The sequence below is a fragment of the Elephantulus edwardii genome, unplaced genomic scaffold (assembly GCF_000299155.1).
Source record: "Elephantulus edwardii isolate Elephantulus edwardi_28Jun2011 unplaced genomic scaffold, EleEdw1.0 scaffold00121, whole genome shotgun sequence".
NCBI classification, from domain to species: domain Eukaryota; kingdom Metazoa; phylum Chordata; class Mammalia; order Macroscelidea; family Macroscelididae; genus Elephantulus; species Elephantulus edwardii.
In genome coordinates, this window is record NW_006399871.1 from 226,624 (window position 1) to 245,439 (window position 18,816).

At 52.7% G+C, this 18,816-nt stretch overlaps 2 protein-coding genes across 3 annotated transcripts; one reads left to right on the plus strand and one right to left on the minus strand.

Moving 5' to 3' along the window:
* Window positions 1-570: 570 nt before the first annotated feature.
* On the minus strand, window positions 571-8,084 carry HEMK1 (HemK methyltransferase family member 1). The gene is made up of 9 exons (XM_006892859.1): window positions 7,875-8,084; window positions 7,467-7,558; window positions 7,078-7,171; window positions 3,056-3,190; window positions 2,705-2,769; window positions 2,411-2,460; window positions 1,696-1,804; window positions 849-944; window positions 571-688 (listed from the first exon to the last, which is right to left on the minus strand). The coding sequence occupies exons 1-9, from the start codon at window positions 8,082-8,084 to the stop codon at window positions 571-573; spliced, it is 969 nt and encodes a 322-aa protein (XP_006892921.1).
* A 5,366-nt stretch (window positions 8,085-13,450) lies between these two features.
* Window positions 13,451-18,423, plus strand: LOC102860131 (chromosome unknown open reading frame, human C3orf18). 2 transcript variants are annotated; one of them, XM_006892860.1, is made up of 4 exons: window positions 13,451-13,684; window positions 16,373-16,398; window positions 17,051-17,198; window positions 18,343-18,423. In XM_006892860.1, exons 1-4 carry the CDS (start codon window positions 13,451-13,453, stop codon window positions 18,421-18,423), a joined length of 489 nt encoding a protein of 162 aa, XP_006892922.1. The 2 variants fall into 2 exon arrangements, with proteins under 2 accessions (XP_006892922.1, XP_006892923.1); XM_006892861.1 differs by having other exon boundaries at window positions 13,451-13,624.
* Window positions 18,424-18,816: the final 393 nt, after the last annotated feature.

The following is an 18,816-nucleotide window of genomic DNA, read 5'->3' on the forward strand; positions in this document are numbered from 1 at the left end:
ACAAAAACATTAGGTCACTATTTATTGTCCTTCACTGGGCATATCTCCCAATACTCTCCAACAGGGAATGCAGGACTGGGACTGTCTCCTGTCTACAGCAGAGATACTGAGGAACCTGACCTTGGCCACAGTGATGTGACACGATGCAGACTAGAAACCAGGTCAACCCAGTGCCTAAACTGAGCTGTGAGTGTCCCTGCTCTTTGCTGCCCCAGGAAGGATACAGCTACCCCTAAGTCTCCCAGAAATGTGGAACATAGGAAATCACAAAGCCAAAGGAAATGCTGGGAGCAGCTGAGATTCTAGGAGGTTCCATCTACCTCCTTCCAGGGAGCATTCTAGAAAGGAAGGCCAGGCACTCAGGCAGATGGAAGACCTGGCCAAGTGTCCACAAGAGAGGCACATCACGGTCTAGACTTCTGGATATGCAGAAACCTGGGCCTGAGGAAGCAAGCATGAGGGTCTGGTTAGTGCCTGGGCCCTGGGGCATGAGTGGTGAACACCGCAGTTCCCACAGCTGAAGCCGTATTCTGGCCTCAGCCACTACAGACAGAACAAATGTGCATGGCCTCACCTCCCACAGAAGTCCTGGCGCACAGTCACAAGACTGAGGTGCAGGTCAGGCTGACTCCGGAGCCAACTGTCGACCAGCTCTGGGTGCCTTGGGTCCACTTCCAAGAAGACACTTCTATTTGGGAGACAGAAGCTGAGTCGGTTCAATTGGGCAGCACCATGACCTTTACTCCTGAGTTTCCAGGGCTGAGAGGGGTGGGGGCAGGATTGCCAGGACACACTGGGAGGGAAGGAGGCTGCTCAGGGTGAACCCAGAAGACCCGCTTTCCCTGTACCCAGAGTCCTTCAGGAGTTGGGGTGCCAGGTTCAGGATGTGAACAATGATGTCCATGCCCTCCTTCCCACCATCCAGGGCTGATGGATCTTCATAGCTGAAGAGGAAACAGCGGTAGGTGAGAGCTTAGGAGAGAAGGGTGTCTGAAAAGTATGGAGGAAGGGGTTTTGTGGACACTCAGGTCTAAGGGGCAAATCTGAGGACCCAGAAGAGGATACCCCAAGCAGATGGAAGCTCTTAACCCCCTACCTTTTACAGGTAACACCCTGCCTCCCCCACATTCATTGATTCCCATCTACAGACAGCCAGGGGACAGAAGTGTCCCCCTCTCCTCCATCCCACCATGTGTTCCTGGGCTCTCCTTGGCTCTCAGCCTGTTTGGAAGCAGATGGCACTGTACAAAGCTGAGAGCAGAATTTTCGTCCAGTTTTCTCACTAAAATCCTCTGAGACCTTGGCCAAGGCACCTTCTCTCTCTGGGCCTCAGTCTTCTGCCAAACGGTGCTATGTGTGTGGTGTGTAGGCACCCGAGACTGACAATGACTGTCCTCATCTTGTGGGCAACTTACTCTGAGCTCAATACTTCATCCATTCTTTCGTCATTACTGAGCCTCACCATGGCCATGTAAGTCTCTGCCTCTCCCCTTTCACAGGTAAGAAACTGAGGCTCTGAGAGGTTTGGTGGCTGTCCCATGGTTTTAAGTGGGAAGGTCTAAGCTGAACCTAGGTAAGGTTGCCCGCTTAAATGTGTACCTTTCCACCCCACTGCCTGCTTGGCCCCTCCCCTCCATCCATTCTACAAGGCCTTATTCTCAAAGCCTGGCCTCCCCACCCCACCCCATCCAGCACCTGCGGATTTCAGGAGCCAATTGTTCCATGTCCTGTTGAAATACGTAGGGAGGATTGCTGACCACTAGGTCCACAGGGCCCCAGGACAGAAGGTGTGCCCAGTTCCTCTCTGTGACAAGAGAAGAAAAACATCAAAGGCTGGTCCACTGGGAGAGAAGAGGTGGTTGCTCAACCTGCCATCATGCCCCCCTGGGTAGCCGGTGCCCTCAGCCATGTCTTGGTCCTTTCTCTGGGCCTAAGAACCTAACCTAGTACCCAGGATCCCCAGCTGGTGGCCTGGCCAGAAGCATCCATGCTCTGTCATTTTAGTCCTTCATTTAAAACACCTTTCTGTCAAAAACCTGTTCAATAAGCCAGATTCAGGTCAAGTGCCACCTCCAAACAGCCCTCTCTGATTGGCAGCACCTTCCTTTGTGCCCCTACTGGCCTTAAGCAACATGGTCTAGAATGCCTGCCAGCCAAGTATTCTGGTCCTTAGGCCCTTCTCTTGAGCATCTGTTTATCTCCATTTCTCTCGAGCATCTGTTTATCTCCTCCTAACAAGCAGGCCCTCATTAAACTTATTAATTACACAGGATTCAGAGACAGTAAGAAAAACCCTATGGCTGGTCCCTTCTAAGGTAAGATCAGTCCAGGTAACACACATAGCAACAATGACTTTTCTGTTCTTAGCAAGGAACGACCCCTCTCCCTGGGAAGAAAGGTAAAGAAGTACCTAAAGTCACATCAAACGGGACTATCCGAATCCTGTCCTGCAACTGGAGCCTGGAGGGATAAGGAGAGGGGTAGGATGAGCATGATGGGCTATTTCCTTGGCTACAAGGGCCAGGAGGGACACCAACCCTTTCTGAGACCACTAAGAACCCAGTGCTCATTTATAACCTATGTGAGTCTGACCCCCACTCCCTCATCCATTTTCAGGACTGAAAACTAGATATTCTTACCTGGGTAAGAAATGACACCAGATCCCAAAGTCCAAACACCCTACCCTGGTCCCCAGGCCCCCTACCTCTGAGCATTCTCGTGGGTCAGGCGGATGGCAGCCTCTCCCTTATCCACAGCAATGACTCGGCTCTGCCCCAAGAACAGAGAAGGGTATATGGGCTGCTGGGTGTCCAGGAAGGTGAGGCTTATGAAGCAAAGTCCTCTTCACCACCCCCCCAACCAGGAGAGGAAGGAATGTCCAACAGCTCTTCCCAGGGTTTGGTGAGTCATGGGAGTTAGAGGCTGTGATGAGAACAAGCTGGGGCAGCCTGTTGTCCCTCCTCTGACTGTTCCCCTGATGTGCTCCTGAGGGGTGGGTGGGATGGCGAGTGTCGTCCAGTCAGGGGTAGGGGGCTGGGGTGCAGAGGAGGCTCACCTTGGGGAGCTGGCTCAGCAGGCTGAGGGAGATGGCTCCTGATCCACAGCCCACCTCCAGGATGAGGGGGCCACCTCGGGTATCTGCAGCCCAAAGCCTCTGGGCTTCCACTTCCAGCACCCAACTGACCAGTTCCTATGGGCCAGAATGGACACACAGTTGAGTGTGTGTGTGTGTGTGTGTGTGTGTAAAGGAGGAAAAGCCAAAACCAGGTTGGATTCCACTGTCAGCTAGGTCCATGGGCGATCCCCTGCCTCTCCATGCTTTAATTTCCCCATCTGCAAAACTAAGCACAGCTGGAAAGAACCCACCTCAAATGGGTGTGGTGAGGACTATACAGAACCAGTCATAAAATACCAATTTCATCTGATACAGTGTAAGTGCTTAATAAACCCTAGCTAAGCCCTTTTCAATCATGCGCTCATTTTATGCTCACAGCAATGAAAAGAACCATATGATTTCCAGACACTCCCTTGGCATCAGGTCCTGTTTCCAGAACTTTCCCAGTGGTAGCTATGAGGACAATGATGCCCAGGGGTCAAGGTCTGCCCAGAGCCTGGCCTGTATCTCCAGGTGGCAAGGACACAAGCTTGGGAGGAAAAGAGGGGCTTCAGGGTGAAGGAAGGCTATATCTAGGCCAACAGGACAGAGAATTCCCTCCATGGTGGAGTTGGTCATAACTCTACCTGAGCCCCTTATCCAAAGCAAGCTGCAGGCACAAAGAACAGGGCCTGGTATGGTGCAAGTGGCCCAAGTTGCACGGTGCCAGCCTTGGTGGCTGGGGGACACTTTCGGCCATTTTCGTTATGAAAACAAGGTTTCAAGTTCCCCCTGCCCACTTCTTCCTGCAAGGACTGTGCAAAGATGCCAACATAAGGGTGGGGTGTGCAAGAGAGAAGACCACTGATCCTCAATGCTGATGCTAAAGATCGGTTCCCAGCTGGCAGTGAGGGGTTCCTGAGGAGTTATGAAGTCAGGAAAGGACAGCTTAGCTTATTCTCAAAAGTGTCCCCATGGATGTGACAGAAGGGTCCCCCATAAGGCTCTTGGGGTCCCAGTTTCCAGCAAGTCTGGATAAAGGGCCTAGGGGTTCAGAAAATGGATGCTTCATACATCTGAAAAGAAGGGTCACCTCCTCCAGAAAGCCTTCCCCAACTATCTCACTACCCAAGGTTTCCTTACCTGATTCTAAGATCTAGGCTGGGGTTTGCCTCTTCCACCAGTCGCTGAGAAGGCATGGTGAAAAGCCCGAGTCTGCCCCCCACAGCCCACAAAGGGGCCTCTGAGCTACTTCACAAGGCTGAGCGAGGTCCCTATGGTCCAGGAAGACATGCTCTGAGCCTAAGACTAACAGCTCCCCTGAAACTTCCAACCAGCCAGGCCCCAACTAAGCAGAAGTCCCTAGTTCCCTCAGGCCCACTTTTCAAATGTGCTAAGGTTGAAGAAGCATCTCATCCCTGAGGTCTTCCAACTCCACGTGCAAAACTATCCATTCTAGTGGTAGCAAGTTCAAGGCCAGCAGGTTTGACTCTGTTTGAAGCCCCTTCCTCACCAAGTTTATCACTGCGTACTAGTAGTGCAAAGGAGCCTGCCTCTGGGAGGAGATGGTTTTCATGCACTCCTCCCACTAGCCCTGTGCTGGGCACTATGAGACTGCTGAGCAGGGTGAACGGGGGTGGAACTGACAGAGGCCGGCAGTCTCGGCTGCAGCTGAGAACCTGTGGTGTCAGTGGTGAGGCCACGTGCTGAGAGGCCAGCCAGGCAGTCAGGGCTTGTCATGGGTATGAGTGTCTCTCAGTTTCCCAGCCACAAGCAGACCTTCTCTGGCTGGAGGAAGACCCTTCAGTTAGCCACAGGGGCAAGCCACCTCACAGAGACACCCTCAACCTCAGACAAACCAGACATGTCACATCAGTGGTCACCCCAGGCCAGGTGTGAGGCTGAGAGACTGGGCCCCAGCCCCGTCAGCAGCCCCCTGCCACTCCCTTAGACACCAGGCCACAGGAGGCTCATGTTGGCTGCTGGTTACCCACCAAGGCTGGGGGTAAAGGTGGTGACCACTCCCAAGAAGAAAAACTCTTTTCCCACCCACTGACAAGCTCCTCTCGGTGTCTGAAACTGGGAGCTCTTTGGGAGAAGCTGAGAGCTGAGCTGGTCACAGGCCCATGGCGCCTGGTTCAAGTGAATGTAGGAAAGGTCCAAAAACACAACAGGGTGTGGCAAGTGGCATACGAAAAGGCAGGCGCACACAGCTGATTGCTCTGCCTGGAGACACTACTCTAATGTGTACCTCATAATTTGCCCCAAGACCTCAATAGGACCTAAATGTCACAAGCACCCTCCATTAGGATGGTGACCTTGGCAGGAGAGCCCCAGGAAAGTGGCATGGTCTACAAATCACAGACAGGGCACCCACAAAGCCTCACCGTACCACACTGGGCAAGAATGAGTCATATCCCCAGCCTTGAGTTTCTCACTGTACGTACCACCAGGCTTGGAACTGGGCCATCTCCCCACCCTCTGGAAAAACCCAACTTGCCCAGCTTTCTTGCCACCTGCAACCTTGCACTTCAGACTTCTGCACCCATTATCAGAAACATGATCCCCTCCCCTGCACCCATTCTCCCCACTCCCTGCCACAGGCCACGTCTTCTCAAGTTCTTGATAAGGCACCCTTCAACTCAGCTTCACATTGGTGCAAACCTAGCAGGTTCTCAGAAATGTGTGTACAGTAAGGTGAGGCCCCAACCTCCCGACCACAGCTCTCGCCTCTGCTCTAGGGCTGCTCTGCTGGCCCAGACCCACTCAGGAAAGGGGTGGGCCATGTGGAAGGCGGAAGTCCACACCCAATCCTCAGAACCCCAAGATGCATGATTGGTCCAGGTCAGCTCTCTGGGGACTCAGAGGTCACCATGTTTGCCACCATCCTATGCCCTGACTTGTGGTCAGTGATGAGTGACCTCCTATCAGAGGTTACACATTCAGAGAAGCCACAGAGTGGCCAATAAAAACCCTGAAGGTGGAAGGTCACATTCTATTCTAGACCCCATTCCAGCTCATACCAATCTCACACAGGGCAGCTCCACGTAGGGTGTGTGCGGCTACCCCTGGGTACCCAGGTGCTGCCCTCATGTTGCCCCGCCTGGCTTTCCTGTGACCTCAGCAATGCCTCTGATTCTCTGCTGTCCCTGTCCTGGCATTGGGTGGTAAAGCAAGGACTTTGCCTCCCAACTTCACGATGTGGGGGAAGGAGGGTCTCTTGGTGGGCTCAGAGGCTAGAAGAGTGAAGGGCTGGAGCAGGTGGGCAAGGTCTGACCTTTCCTAAGAAGGTTTACGTGCCCAGATGCCTTTCTACAAATGCCCCTTCTCACAAGCCGTCCAACCTCCCTCACCCCACCACACACTTGGTTTTCTCTCCCTCACTCCCAGCTCTGTCACTGACAAGGTGGGAGGTGGGGTGTGAAGCCCTAGAACAGCCACGGAAAGGTCCTGTCAGGAGGCTGGCCTAAAGATGCGTGCAGGGCAACACACCTTCAGTCCTAAGTGTTTAGGGAACAAGTACAGGTAAGGTGGGTCTAATGAGGATCACTAAATCAAATTCTCTATCTAGTCTAGTAACTCAACCCTCTCATCATCTGGGCCCAGAGTGGGTTTCTGCCTGCTGTAGGTCACACAGCTGAGACTGGCCTTCCAAGTGTCCAGCTCTTTATTTTGTTCACACATCCTGAGAACTTCTGGAGAATGTGTCTCCCACAGGTAAAGAGGCCTGGGGACCCTCTTGAACCCCATGAAGACAACAGCTCCCAGGAAAATGGCTGGAGCAGGGTGGACACTCAGTGAGCAGCGGGAGTTTGGAGCACCCTGGTCAGGATCAGATGAGTGGCCAGTAGGAGACTGGAAGGAAGGCCACTGCCCCTGAATACACCAGAGCATAGCAGTCATGGATCCTTGACGCCCTCTGGAGTAAGTCTAGGGAAAGACAGGTGCCTGGAACTCCGCATTTCTCTTCATACTACACTCACCTCTGTCTCTGGCCGCGGGATGAACACTGGGGGTGCCATCTTCAGATTGAGTCCCTGGAAGTCCCACTCCCCAAGGATATACTGCACTGGCATCCTGCGGAAAGGGGGTTGCCAGATGCTGATCAGGTACAAGAGCCAGGACCGGACCTGCATACCTGCACTTGGGTTGTGGGAGACCCTAAAAGCCAAACCTATCTCCTTTGTCCTAACTTCTTAGCTCAGGTCTTCTCTTCCTCCTTCCATTCCTATTTACTTCCCTGATACTCTCTTGCCATTCCTCCAAACTGACACCTCTCCAAATCACCTCCTCCCTGACCATGGGCTTGATGGGACTTGTGGAGACCAGCTCCTCACATAAGAGCCCCAAGTCTTGGCCCATGGGCGCTCACCTGTGCAATCTTTGACTGCTCAATTCCTGGATGCACTGTACCTGCTGAGGGGCCAGGGGCTGGGTCCAAAGTGCCGGCTTTAGGCTCTGAAACTGATCCCAGAGAGGATGTGAGTAGTTGCTGCCATGAGCCCTTGGATCCCAACTGGGTTATAGGTTCTTGCCACTTGCATCATCCTTGCCTTCCTAGCATGCAGGTACCATAAAAGCGTCTTGGGTGAGTGAATAAATATCTAAAATACTCATTCCTTCAGAAAAATCTCACAGCTCTCAGCTAAACTAGGGTTATGCAGGTGGTGGCAGGTGATAAGCTCACCTTCTCTAGTAGAACAGAAAACCCTAAAAGTATCTTTCTCAATGTCATCCCTTTTTCCACCCTTCCCACCCTCCTGAAATCATTGCACTTAACTGTTTTGGCTCCAAGGACATGAGCCACGATGTACTCGCTGGATTCCCGGGCCTCAGGAATGCCTCTCTTTTCAAAGACCGCTGTCCAGTGGCTGACCAATTCTGTGGCATTTACTAATCCAGCCAGAGGTGAATAGGGTGGACATGAGCTGAAGGTCCAACCCTGGCATCCTCCTTTCCTTCCTAGGCCAGACAGGAGGCCCCACAGCATTCGGCCCCAAAGCTTCATATTTCAGGGAAAGGCTCTCTGGAGTGTTTCATAGGTTTTCCTTGTGATGTCAGCTTTCCAAAATATTCCGGGTCGTCAGTTGTGGCTGCTACCCTGGTCTGGAGAGAGAGGAGGACCAGGAGAGTAACTGAACTTTGGGTGACTCCCACTCCTACCCAATTCAGACCCAGGACTTGCTTTCCACACATTGCTTGGAAGGGGCATGCTCCTATTCCATCAGCTCCTAGAATCTATTTCATACCTTCACCCAACCTATTTGTTCTTTTCTTGACAAGTTTCGTGCACTTCATTTTTGGAGTTAAAGTGGGTGGAATCTATAGCTCAGTCTCACCTCATGCATTGACAGACGGATTTTAGAGTCAGGTGGATCTGAATTTTATCCAGCAAATGTGGGCTTGGGTAAGTAAGTCATTCCTGAGTTCCCATTTCCTCATCAGTAAAATGCAGAGAATAACAGCAGCCCAAGGTCAGCAGTGCATTAGCCAGTGAATGTCAAGGGCTCAGTTGGGAGTTCAGCACTTAAAGCTGGAACTTAATATTAACTGCTATAAATTAGTGTTAGGAAGCTCCAGTGGCCTAGTGGGGAGGGAGCTGCACTGCCAAGCCAGAGGCAATCAGGTCAATTCCAACAGCTGCTCCCTGGGAGTAAAATGGATAATCTCCTCCTATTCGATTTACAGAGAAAATCGCCTCGAGAGTCAGTTATGAGTAGATTCCGAATAAACAGCAATGAGTTTTTAAACTAGTATTACAAGGGGAGGAAAAATAGTTGTTTTTTTTTTTAAAAAAATAGTTTTGACTGAAAGTTTTGCTTCTAACATTTTGTATATTGAAAATTTTTCTCCCAATTAATTCATCTCAGTCATCAGCATAAATTACTCGTAAAAAAAGGTTACACTTTTTACAAACGATTATAACTTTTTATTTTTATATTTAAATTGCAACAAGCTTAACTAAAAAAAAAAAATTGAAACCCCGTAGTCCCCTTTCAGACACATCAAGTTCTAACCATTATTTATTTTTTTAATTATTTTTGTGTGAGTGTATCGTCAAATCACATCTGACTGGTACAGGAGGAGACTGTCCCTCCTTCCCTGGCAGAGCATCTGATGGATTCGAACCATGCGCCTCTGGGATTGTAGTTGCAGCTCCTTGCCACTAGGCCACCAGAGCTCCCCCATAACCACTATTTATTGATTGTCTGCTAATTGTTTCTTCAGAAATAAATAACTCCCATTTCAGAGGGAATACAGACTCAGAGTGAAGTCAGCTACGAATTGGTCATCTGGATGCGAACCAGAACTTCTGTCAAGGGGTAAGATCTCCTTTTACCACTTGTGCACGTGACATCTTTAGTGACACAGGAAGGGCAGTATCCTATGGGAAAACGGGGCTGGTCTGATCTGAAGGGCACTGAACTCGGGGAGACCCTACCTCGATCTCCACCTCTAGTCCGTACCTGCCTGGGGGGCTGCCCCACCTGCTCTCAGGTGTGGAGACGGTGTCTCGGGTCGAGCTCAGGAACGAGGGCGTCCCGATGTCAGGTTCCTCGGACGTCTCGCTTCCGGGGATGGGCGCATCTGTAAAAAGGGCTCGGGCGGACCCGACCGCCACAGCTCTAGTGTTCCTAGTGCCGCCAAACTCCACCTGGGAGATCCCATTCCCGGTCAAGGGGAGGCTGTGCCTGTCACGCCCTTTCCGCCCGCAAATCCACGCATGAGTAAGGGCGTGGATGTGAGTATGGTTGCTCCCGGCATTCCCCACTGGCAGAACTTTCAGAAGAGCAAAACTGGAACATGGCTCCAGCCACCGAGCAGGCTCAGAGCTGGCGTTCAGGGGTGGGGACTGAACCCAGGGTGGGCAGAACGCAAGAACTGATGGCGAACCCGGGTCTGTCCTGAACCGGCGCAGGGTTCTTGGGCGTCGGGGGCGTGGTCGGGCGTACTCCAGGGCCCAAGGAGAAGAGCCTGGGCGGGGCCTAGTCTTGAGGGAGGGACCTAATGTTACCGAGCTGGCCGAAGACAAGGGCCAGAGGCCGGTAGGAACCAGTGGCTACTGGATCCCAAGGCCACTCCAGATCCTTTGGCTCTGAAAGCTAAGTCTGGCCTTGGGTCAGAATGTTTAGGTTTGGATTAGGGAGTTTAAACCGCGACACTACAGATTTGGGTTAGAATTCTGATCCTTTTGCTAACTCGTTACGTTGTCCTATTCAATTGTCCAGTTCTCTGGGCCTCGGTTTCTTTTATGAAGTCAGAGCATGGGAGTGCCCTGCAAAGTGTGGACTGCTGATTCCCCTAACCAAAGTTTACTGGGAAATGGAGCCTGGTAAAACTTCGTCTCACATACCCTGGGTGTGTTGTCAGGAGAGGGACCAGTGCTTGGAAAATAGACATCATGCTGGGAAAGGGTCAGAGAAAGAGGAAGACTTTCAATAAGGATTGACACAGTGGTTTTACAGATGGCACAGATAGGATCGCTGAGTCGTAGTAGAGTCATGGGCACCTAAGAACATCAAGCCTGCAGCTTCCTGGGCTCAGGCTAGCGTCTCAGGCATCTGCATGTTGAACAAGTTACAAATATGCCCCTTTGAAAACTTGAAGATTTGAGTGTCTGAAGGACTCTTTTCTGGGATTCTCTCAGTGAAGGAGATGTATGCAATCTGCCTGAGTCGGGGTACCCAGTTAACACCACCCCGCCCTACCTTCTTAAACGGAAGATTTCCCACGCCTAACTAAGGTGAGGGTCGTTTATCAAGAATCCCATCTGAACAGGAAGGTGAGATTCAAGGGGAGGAACCAGCTTGCCGAGGAGTCACGAAGTCAGAGGCGAGTCAGAGTTCAGCGCAGGTTCAAGGACTCCGGGTTCAGCACTCTCTCCTAAGCCTCCTCCATGCGCCTGCGTTAAGGGGTGCGAGTCTGTCCTCACAGAAGGGGAGCCTGGCTTGAGTCCTAGACGGTGAAGGTCCTCACTACCTATCACCCCGATCCGGCTCTGTGCGGATCTGCAGGTTGGAGACCGATTCAGGATGACAGCGACCGGGTTCCAGACTCTGGGCTCCCGCTGGAGGCGGAGCCATACCGAAGTGACAGGAGAACGCACCAATGGGACGATGGCTTTAGGCCTGCGAGCCAATCTAGGGATGGGGGCGCGGAGCAGGCAGGGAGGCGGGACGCAGGAGCGGCGGAGACCCCCGGAGTCTGTTCGCTCGGTCCCACCCCCACGGTCGGCCCCAGCCCTGGGAGACCGAGCTGCTGCTCGCATATGAGGGCAGTGCGCCGCAGAGATCCGGGCTGGCGGCTCCAAGCGTGCAGGGAGGGTGGACTTCGGGTCCAACCTGCCACCCCACCAACCCCAGGCCTCGGGGTTCCCCCTGCCCCGGCCTCCGCCTGCTGCCACTACCCCAGCCTCTTCAACCGAGCTCGGCGCCCCGGATTAAGTAAGTGCTGAGGTCGCCGCTTCTGTGCAAGGATGGAGGAATCCGAGTGGCGGAGACAGGGATAGGGACTGGGGCAGGGAAGACTGGAGGACCTGGCAGAGACGGATACGCGAGTTCTTGGAGGTTGCAGAGCCCACCCTTTCACCCTAGTAACCCCTTTTTCTCATGAGACTCGTAGGCTGTCTCAGAAAGTGGTGAGCGAGACCCCTTTTGCCCTCTTGGATGGAGGAGTCAACCGAGTTTAGAGTAAAAATTAAGGGTCCAATCCAAGGTCACGCCTGGTGTCAGTAGCAGAACCCAAAAGAGAACCCAGCCTAGCTGGAGGGAGATTGTTGTGAGGGATGAGTTTGCCCCTAATTCTCCTGTCCTTCTGCCAGCCTTGTCTCTCCATAAGGGTCCCCGATGCATTTGTGTGCACCCCATACAACCCGTGCATCTGCACACACACCTCCACGCACAAGCACAGAGTGGTAAGAGCTACACATCCACTGCTCCCCCGGGCCTGCCTGTTTGCAGCTTGATTGAGTTGCTTGTCCACCCCACCTTACCCAGCAGGGTCCTCTGGTCTGGAAAGGCCTAAGCCACACCCTGAACTGGACACTTCTACACTCTGCTCCCAGGGGAGGAGGGTGTGCCTCAAAGTGGATATGCCTCTCTCACCTTTCTTCCCATCCCTGGCAGCCTCCAGGTGAGGAGTTCAAGCCCCCTAATAGGTTTCAGAAAAGCTCTAGTCTGAGAACCCGACTTTCCACTTCTCTTCCTGTATGTATGCTCCCTGAGCAACCACACCTCTCCCACAGCTGCCTGCCACGCTCTCCTCCCAGAACAGCCTGAACAAGCCATCAGGCTGTGGCCAGAGGTCTCTGTGACTCTGTCTTCTCTATGTTGTCCAGAATGATATGACTATTTATTGGCCACATGCTGTGTGTAGAGGGAGGGGTCTGTGCTGAGCTAAGCCTTTTTCCTAGGGACAAGTTTATTCTAGCCTCCTGTGGCAATGCTCCTAATATCCCAACCTCAGCCTTGGGAAAACTGAGTCTTCCCTAAGATTATCTCATTAGATGGTTGAGCTGAAATTCAAAGCCAGTTCTGTCTGACTGGAGCAAGTATTTTCCTCTAGAAAAGGGGGAAGCTGTGGGTTTCGGTTTGTTAGTTTTCTTCAAGAATTGGGGTAGGTGCAGGAGAGGGCCATTTCCTTGCAAAGTTCCACTACCTTTCACATTTTTAAGATGTAATCACCTTACCCATAGACAGAAGTGGGTGGGGCTTTATTTCTTATCCAGAAGTCTAGCATGAGGCATTGGTGGTTCAGTGATAGAATTCTTACCTTCCATGTAGGTTCAATTCCCGGTCTGTATTGCATGCACAGTCACCACCTGTCTGTCAGGAGAAGCTTGTGCAATGCTATGATGTTGATGATTTCGGTGGCGCTTCCAGACTGAGATGAGCTAGGAGGGAAGACTGATCCTCTTCTGACTATCAGCCAATAAAACCTCCATAGATCACACCTGGCTGATCTGCAACCCATGAAAGGGATGGCGTGGGACCAGGCAATGCTTCATTCTGTTGTGCATGCAATGTGCATGAGTCAGAGGCTGACTCACAAATGCTACCATCACCACCAACACATCCACATAAAACTTTGGCTATATATAAAGTGTGCATCTGAACTTGCCCTTGCCTTCAAACTTTCATTTCCCCCTTGTCTTCAGAAACTTGAGACCTCGTCTCATCTCCAAGCCACCATCCTAAACCTCATGTGCTATTTTTCCTTTCCAGCATCCCAGAAGGCAGCGAGTTCCCTCCTTTGTCTAAGGAGGTGGCAAAGGCAGAGCACCCCTAATGTAGGAAGTGATTGGGACACTGATTGGCTACGGGCAGTCTCTCCACCAGGCCCCCCCTCAGCAGCAGCATGAACTCCAGGATCCTGTCTTCTAGGGGCTGGTTCAGTAGCCGCCCACCAACCTCTGAACATGACCTGGAGCCTGCCACAGATGGGCCAACATCTGTGACCACCACCCTCAACCCAGAAGCCACCAGCTTTAATGGCACCAGAATCCCAGACACAGTTGGTGGCACAGCTGGTGTGGGCACAATGCTTCTGTCCTTTGGAATCATCACAGTGATTGGTCTGGCAGTAGCTATGGTAAGAGTGAGGGCAAACTGGATGGCCCAGGTACCCCTTCAGTTGGGAGAGGGATGGCCAGTGCTTGCATTTACAGGAAACCCAATCAGAGTGCGATTGTCCATTAATGACAGTGCAGTTTCTCCCTCCGCCAGGGATTTTTCCATTAGGGTCTAGAGACCAGAAAGGCTGCCTCTAACTGGAAGAACCAGAGAAGGTTCTGAATATATGATGCTTTGAGAACAGGAAGGCCACATAGAAGTTTGAAAGGAGGGCTTTTCAGGTGAAGGGTCTTGATGGGCCAATTTGGAGACTGGCAGGAGATTGTAGGCTTCCAAATCTGAATGGGACGCTCCAAGCATGACAGGCAGCAGAAGTGTTCATTCATTCCCTTGACAATTCTTTACTGTGTGCCAGCCTTGGTCTAGGTTATAGAGATGCAACAGAATCTGGAGAGACAAGGTCTTACCGTGTATACTTAATGTGGATGGAAAACATAAAACCCCCTCAGGAAGTCTATGGGAATTGGAGTAGTTAGGGACAGCTGAGGAGGCTTCATTAGAGCTGGGACCTCAAGGTGGAAACTTGACCTCTGTGTTGTGGAAAGTAGCAAAATTGGTCAGCCATCAGGACTAAGATGAGCTGGGGTGAGGCCTGCAGGTATCCTTTCGTTATATGCACATGGCTTCCAGATCTTCTGTTCACCCTGAAGATGTTAGTTACCCCTGAGATGACGCATGCACCCCTGGCATGTCACTAGGGGTCACTGCAGATTGTCCAGGATGAAACCAGGGAAGGCAGAGTGCACTTCAAATCTCCCTTAATGCTTTGCTAGTGTTCTGCCCAGTGCCCTAGATCCTCAGGCTCTGATTCCTGGCCTTAGACTCGGAGTTTGTTGTTCCAACAAATAGGGCTGTGCATGGACCATCTACAGCCTGGCTGGAGCTGCTGTTAAAACAAGGTTGCCATATGGGCCCTGCAGGCTCCGGATCACTGCCAGGGAACTGCCTGCCAGCAAGCAGGACCAGCACACAACCTATGGACATTGAAGCCGGGTCTGAGAGGTCTGCCAGGCTGGGAGTGGGAGCAGGACGCCACACAGTTAAGCAGACTGGGACACCCTAACCAAGGGCATGCGGGACTGTGAATCTGTCCTTGTAAATATCATCTGAAGATTTCCTTCATCCTTGGCTCTGGAGAATGTCTGGAGGGTCTGGGTTGGTAGCCTCTCCTAAAGCAGAAAGGTAGGGAGGTTGTTAGGGTAAAGGCCGTGGAGGGCAGGAAATATCTCCTGTGCCCAGAGGACAGGTCCAGAGGCAGCTTTTCAGTGCTGCTTCCTCTGCCTTCAAGTCCTGGGCTGGACCCTGCTGGGTCCAGGAGCATATGAGTGCCAGGCTGGCTTCATAGGAGGAACAAGCATTTGGTGTCAGCAGGAACCCTGTGGGAGAGTTTCCTGGAGGAGGTGGGGCTGAAGCTGGACAGTAAGTGGAGGGAGGGGGCAGGATTTAAAAAGTGTGAGGTGTATCTGCAGTTAGGGCAGGAAGAGAGCTGGGGCAAAGTTATGAATGTTAAAGAAATGTCCTGGCTTCTCCTGAAGATCCGTCTATGTGACAGAGTAAGAAGAGGAAGAGGGGTTTGGGGCAAGGACTAAGTGGCCAGAAAGCAAGGGGCCCTGAGGGTGGACTGGGCCAGAAAACCCCAGAGCTCCTGCTGTGTTCCACCCACAAGAGAGGGGTTTTCTTACGGCCCTCTGGAACAATTGGAGAGCAAAAGGCATCCTAGCTTCTTCCCAGGCTTTTGAGGTCCTCCAGGAGTGGGCAGTAGGAGCAGTTCTGGGCCAGGGTCAAACTGTGAATGGGCTACAAAGGTTGTGGAAACCAAAAAAATATTGGGACAAACCCTAAGGATGTGGCTTTCTCCCACACAGAAGTAGGTACACTGATGTTCAGTAAGTGGCAGCCGGGGGAGAAGCCGAATGGTGGCAGAGGTCCCTGGCATCCCCTCTCTGCAGTTGCCAGGCCTTTCCCTTGCCTCCTTCCTCATAGTGTTTCATAGGGAGTTTCCTGCTCTAGTCAAGAGAGCTTAGACGATTTCTCAGGCTCAGGCCTTCGTCTTCAAGCTGTATATATAACATGGGACAAGACCCAGGGCCTTCTGGGCATCAGAGTTCTAAGGGGTCATCCTGAGCTAATGTCACCAGCCTATCAGGGGAACACCAAGAAATCCAGCCCAGAGATTTGTGTAGAGCCAGTGCCTTACCAATTGTGGCCATTACCCATCCCCTCTTCTTTTAGCTCATAAGCAGCTTTGTGTCTGGGGAACTGGGGTGGTTTTGGTTAGAGCAGCAGTGGTAAGGGATTCTGACATCTTCCCCACCCCCTTCGGCTTTGAGGAGTCAGAGGCAGGTGGTGAGTGGCTGGAAGCAGGAGCCTACAGGCCTGGGCTGACTGAGATATTCCAAGGCTGGGCTTCTAGAAGACAGGCCTTGACTCTTACCTCCACCTCTTGTCCCCACCTCTGCTCTGGTCCATGCCAGTATCTAACCCATGTCAAAGGAGAACATAGATGCAGGACCCAGTAGGCGTTCTGAGGACAAGGGGCCCCACAGGTCATCACGCAGCAACTTCAGCATGCTACTTGGCCTGAGGGACTGCTGAGCCCCTCAGGGCCTCCATTTCTGGCCATTTGACAGAGCTCTTTCTCTTGCAGGTTTTATACATCAGGAAGAAGAAGAGGTAACTCCCCAGGTGTCACTCTAAACCCCAGCCTGCCAGCAGTGCTGGACGAGACTCCAGGGGTGGGGGGTGGGGGTGAGAAAGGAGAAGCAGCCTCCTCTGTAGCCCTTCTGCCCTGGTCAGAGAGTCAAGGCCTCCTCCAGCTACTCCGGGTTGGGTGTGGCCACTTTCAGGGGGAGCTGATCCTCGTCTTACTCCCTAGGACCTCACACAGCAGGCAGGTGGGTGTGAGGATTATGGGTGACCGGATGATGACCAGATTAGAGATGCCCAAGGAGTGGAGAGAAGGTTGGAATTACTCCTACCCAGCTGCCCCGCCTCTCCAAACTATCCGGAGCTGCCTGCCACTGACCAACTCTGTCCCCTCGAAGGCTGGGGATCCCAGCAGGGCCTTAGCCTTGGGAGTCCCCAGAGGCCCCGCAGTTAACAGCTCCAGGAATGAGTAGCCTCTTCCTCTCAGGCCACTTGTCTGAAAGACAGACTCAGCCCTATAGATGCAGAAACTAATTTTCTTGAATCCCAAGTGCAATCTGAGGCTCCCTAAGTGTGACTGAGGGCTCTGAGTCAGCCCCTTGCCTGGTAAGGCCTGGAGGGTCTCTGGAAGGGAAGTAGTCTACCTTGTCCCCAGCAGCTTCTGTCCCCCTGAGTCCAGGCTGGAGAAACTACGCCACCAGCTGATGCCCATGTACAACTTCGACCCCACGGAAGAGCAGGACGAGCTGGAGCAGGAGCTGCTGGAGCACGGGCGGGATGCTGCCTCTGTGCAGGCCGCTGCCTCGGCCCAGGCCGCGCAGGGCAAGGTGGGCGTCAGCCGGACTACTTACCCAGCCTGCAGCCCGTTCACACACCCTGACACCCCCTCCTCCGTCCCCATCTAGCTCCCAAGCACCTGCCGTGAGCTCAGGCCACAGTTGTGGGTGTACAGTTTGTCATGTTTGTTTAAAAACTGGTAAGATTACACTATGGTGATCTAGACTTCCCTCAATGAGGTCAGTGACAGTCTGAGAATCCAGCCCAACTCTAGCTTCGATAGACTGGTGATCCTAGAATCCCATTGGTCTCTCTGAGCCTCAGCTTTCTCATCTGCAGATGAAAATCGTAATTCCTGGCTTGTGTATGTCACACACTGGGAGTTGGGGGCAGGGAGTCTAGGCTCTGCCTGTCTCTGAGGTTCCCTTTTTGGAAGGGGCCGAAAGTGGAATGAGACCCTTGGACAGTGGTTGGTGGGTTCCTAGCGTTTGATAGACCCCAGGCAGGTGGAGATCCCAGCTGGCCTCAATTCCTGTGTCTGAAGGGCTGGACACTGTGTGGCCATCCTCCTGGACCACTAGCCCGTCTGACCATTTGCCATCAGCCTCCCAAATCCCTAAGGGCCAGAATGAGAAGGCAGGCTTCCCTAAGGCCCCCAGCCTTTTTATTTCTATATTTGCTTTGCTTTCACATGCTCCTGGAGGGGTCTGGCACACCAGGTTTAGGAGACTGGGCTCAGGAAAAGTCCAGGCTGGGAGTCCAATGACATGCTGGTACTGCCACCTGTTCTGAGTGACTTGGGTCAGGTTACTCTTGGAATAGTTAGAAAATTGGCTTGAGATCATTGGTCCATCCAGCTCAGGGGACTATTTGACTTTTGTTTCGTATCTGTCACTCTGCTGTGACCTGGGCATGCAGAGATAAACCCCTGTGCTGGGGGAGGGTGGTATGTGCATGATGAGGTCAGTCCTGAGCTCGCAGGGAAGCTGGCCAGCCTCACTGGGCATGGCAGTGGGGAGGAGTCATGTAAGCCAGGTCATATTTCAAACTGAGCTTGCAGAGAGGGCATTCCAGGCAAAAGGCATAGCTCTCACCCAGCCCAACAGACACCAGGAAGTGAGGGTGGAGGTGACCGGGCCAAAGGGAGCTTGTCCTTATTCAAGAATGCTGATGCCCTTGTCTGTCTCCCCACAGACCACTCTACCCTCCCAGGGCCCGATGCAGAGGCCCAGCCGGCTGGTGTTCACTGATGTAGCCAATGCCATCCACGCATAAGCGGACAGTTCTGATGGTGACATTCGCCACAGTGCCCACACGGCTGCCCACTCCCTGATTGTCAAGACCTGCTCAGGACCTGCCCTGTGGAGGCAGGAGAGGGCCAGGCCAGCCCCAGCTGTTCTGCAGCCCCACCTGCTGACTTTCCAGGCTCCAAAAGAAAGACCCCTGGCACCTTGCCACTGACCTTGCTGAGGTGGTGAGGATCCTGTGCAAACCTCACATCAGAAGGATCAAGGGTCACAGGTGGCTTCCTTGTCTTCTCCCTAGACCACTCACTTCAGAGTTTGCTCCTCTGGATGTGAAAGAAATGGGGGGAGACAGGGTGTGGGAGAGAGAAAGGAAGAGTGGGGAGGGGTCCTTCTATCAGGGAGAGTTCTGTTTGGAATCTGG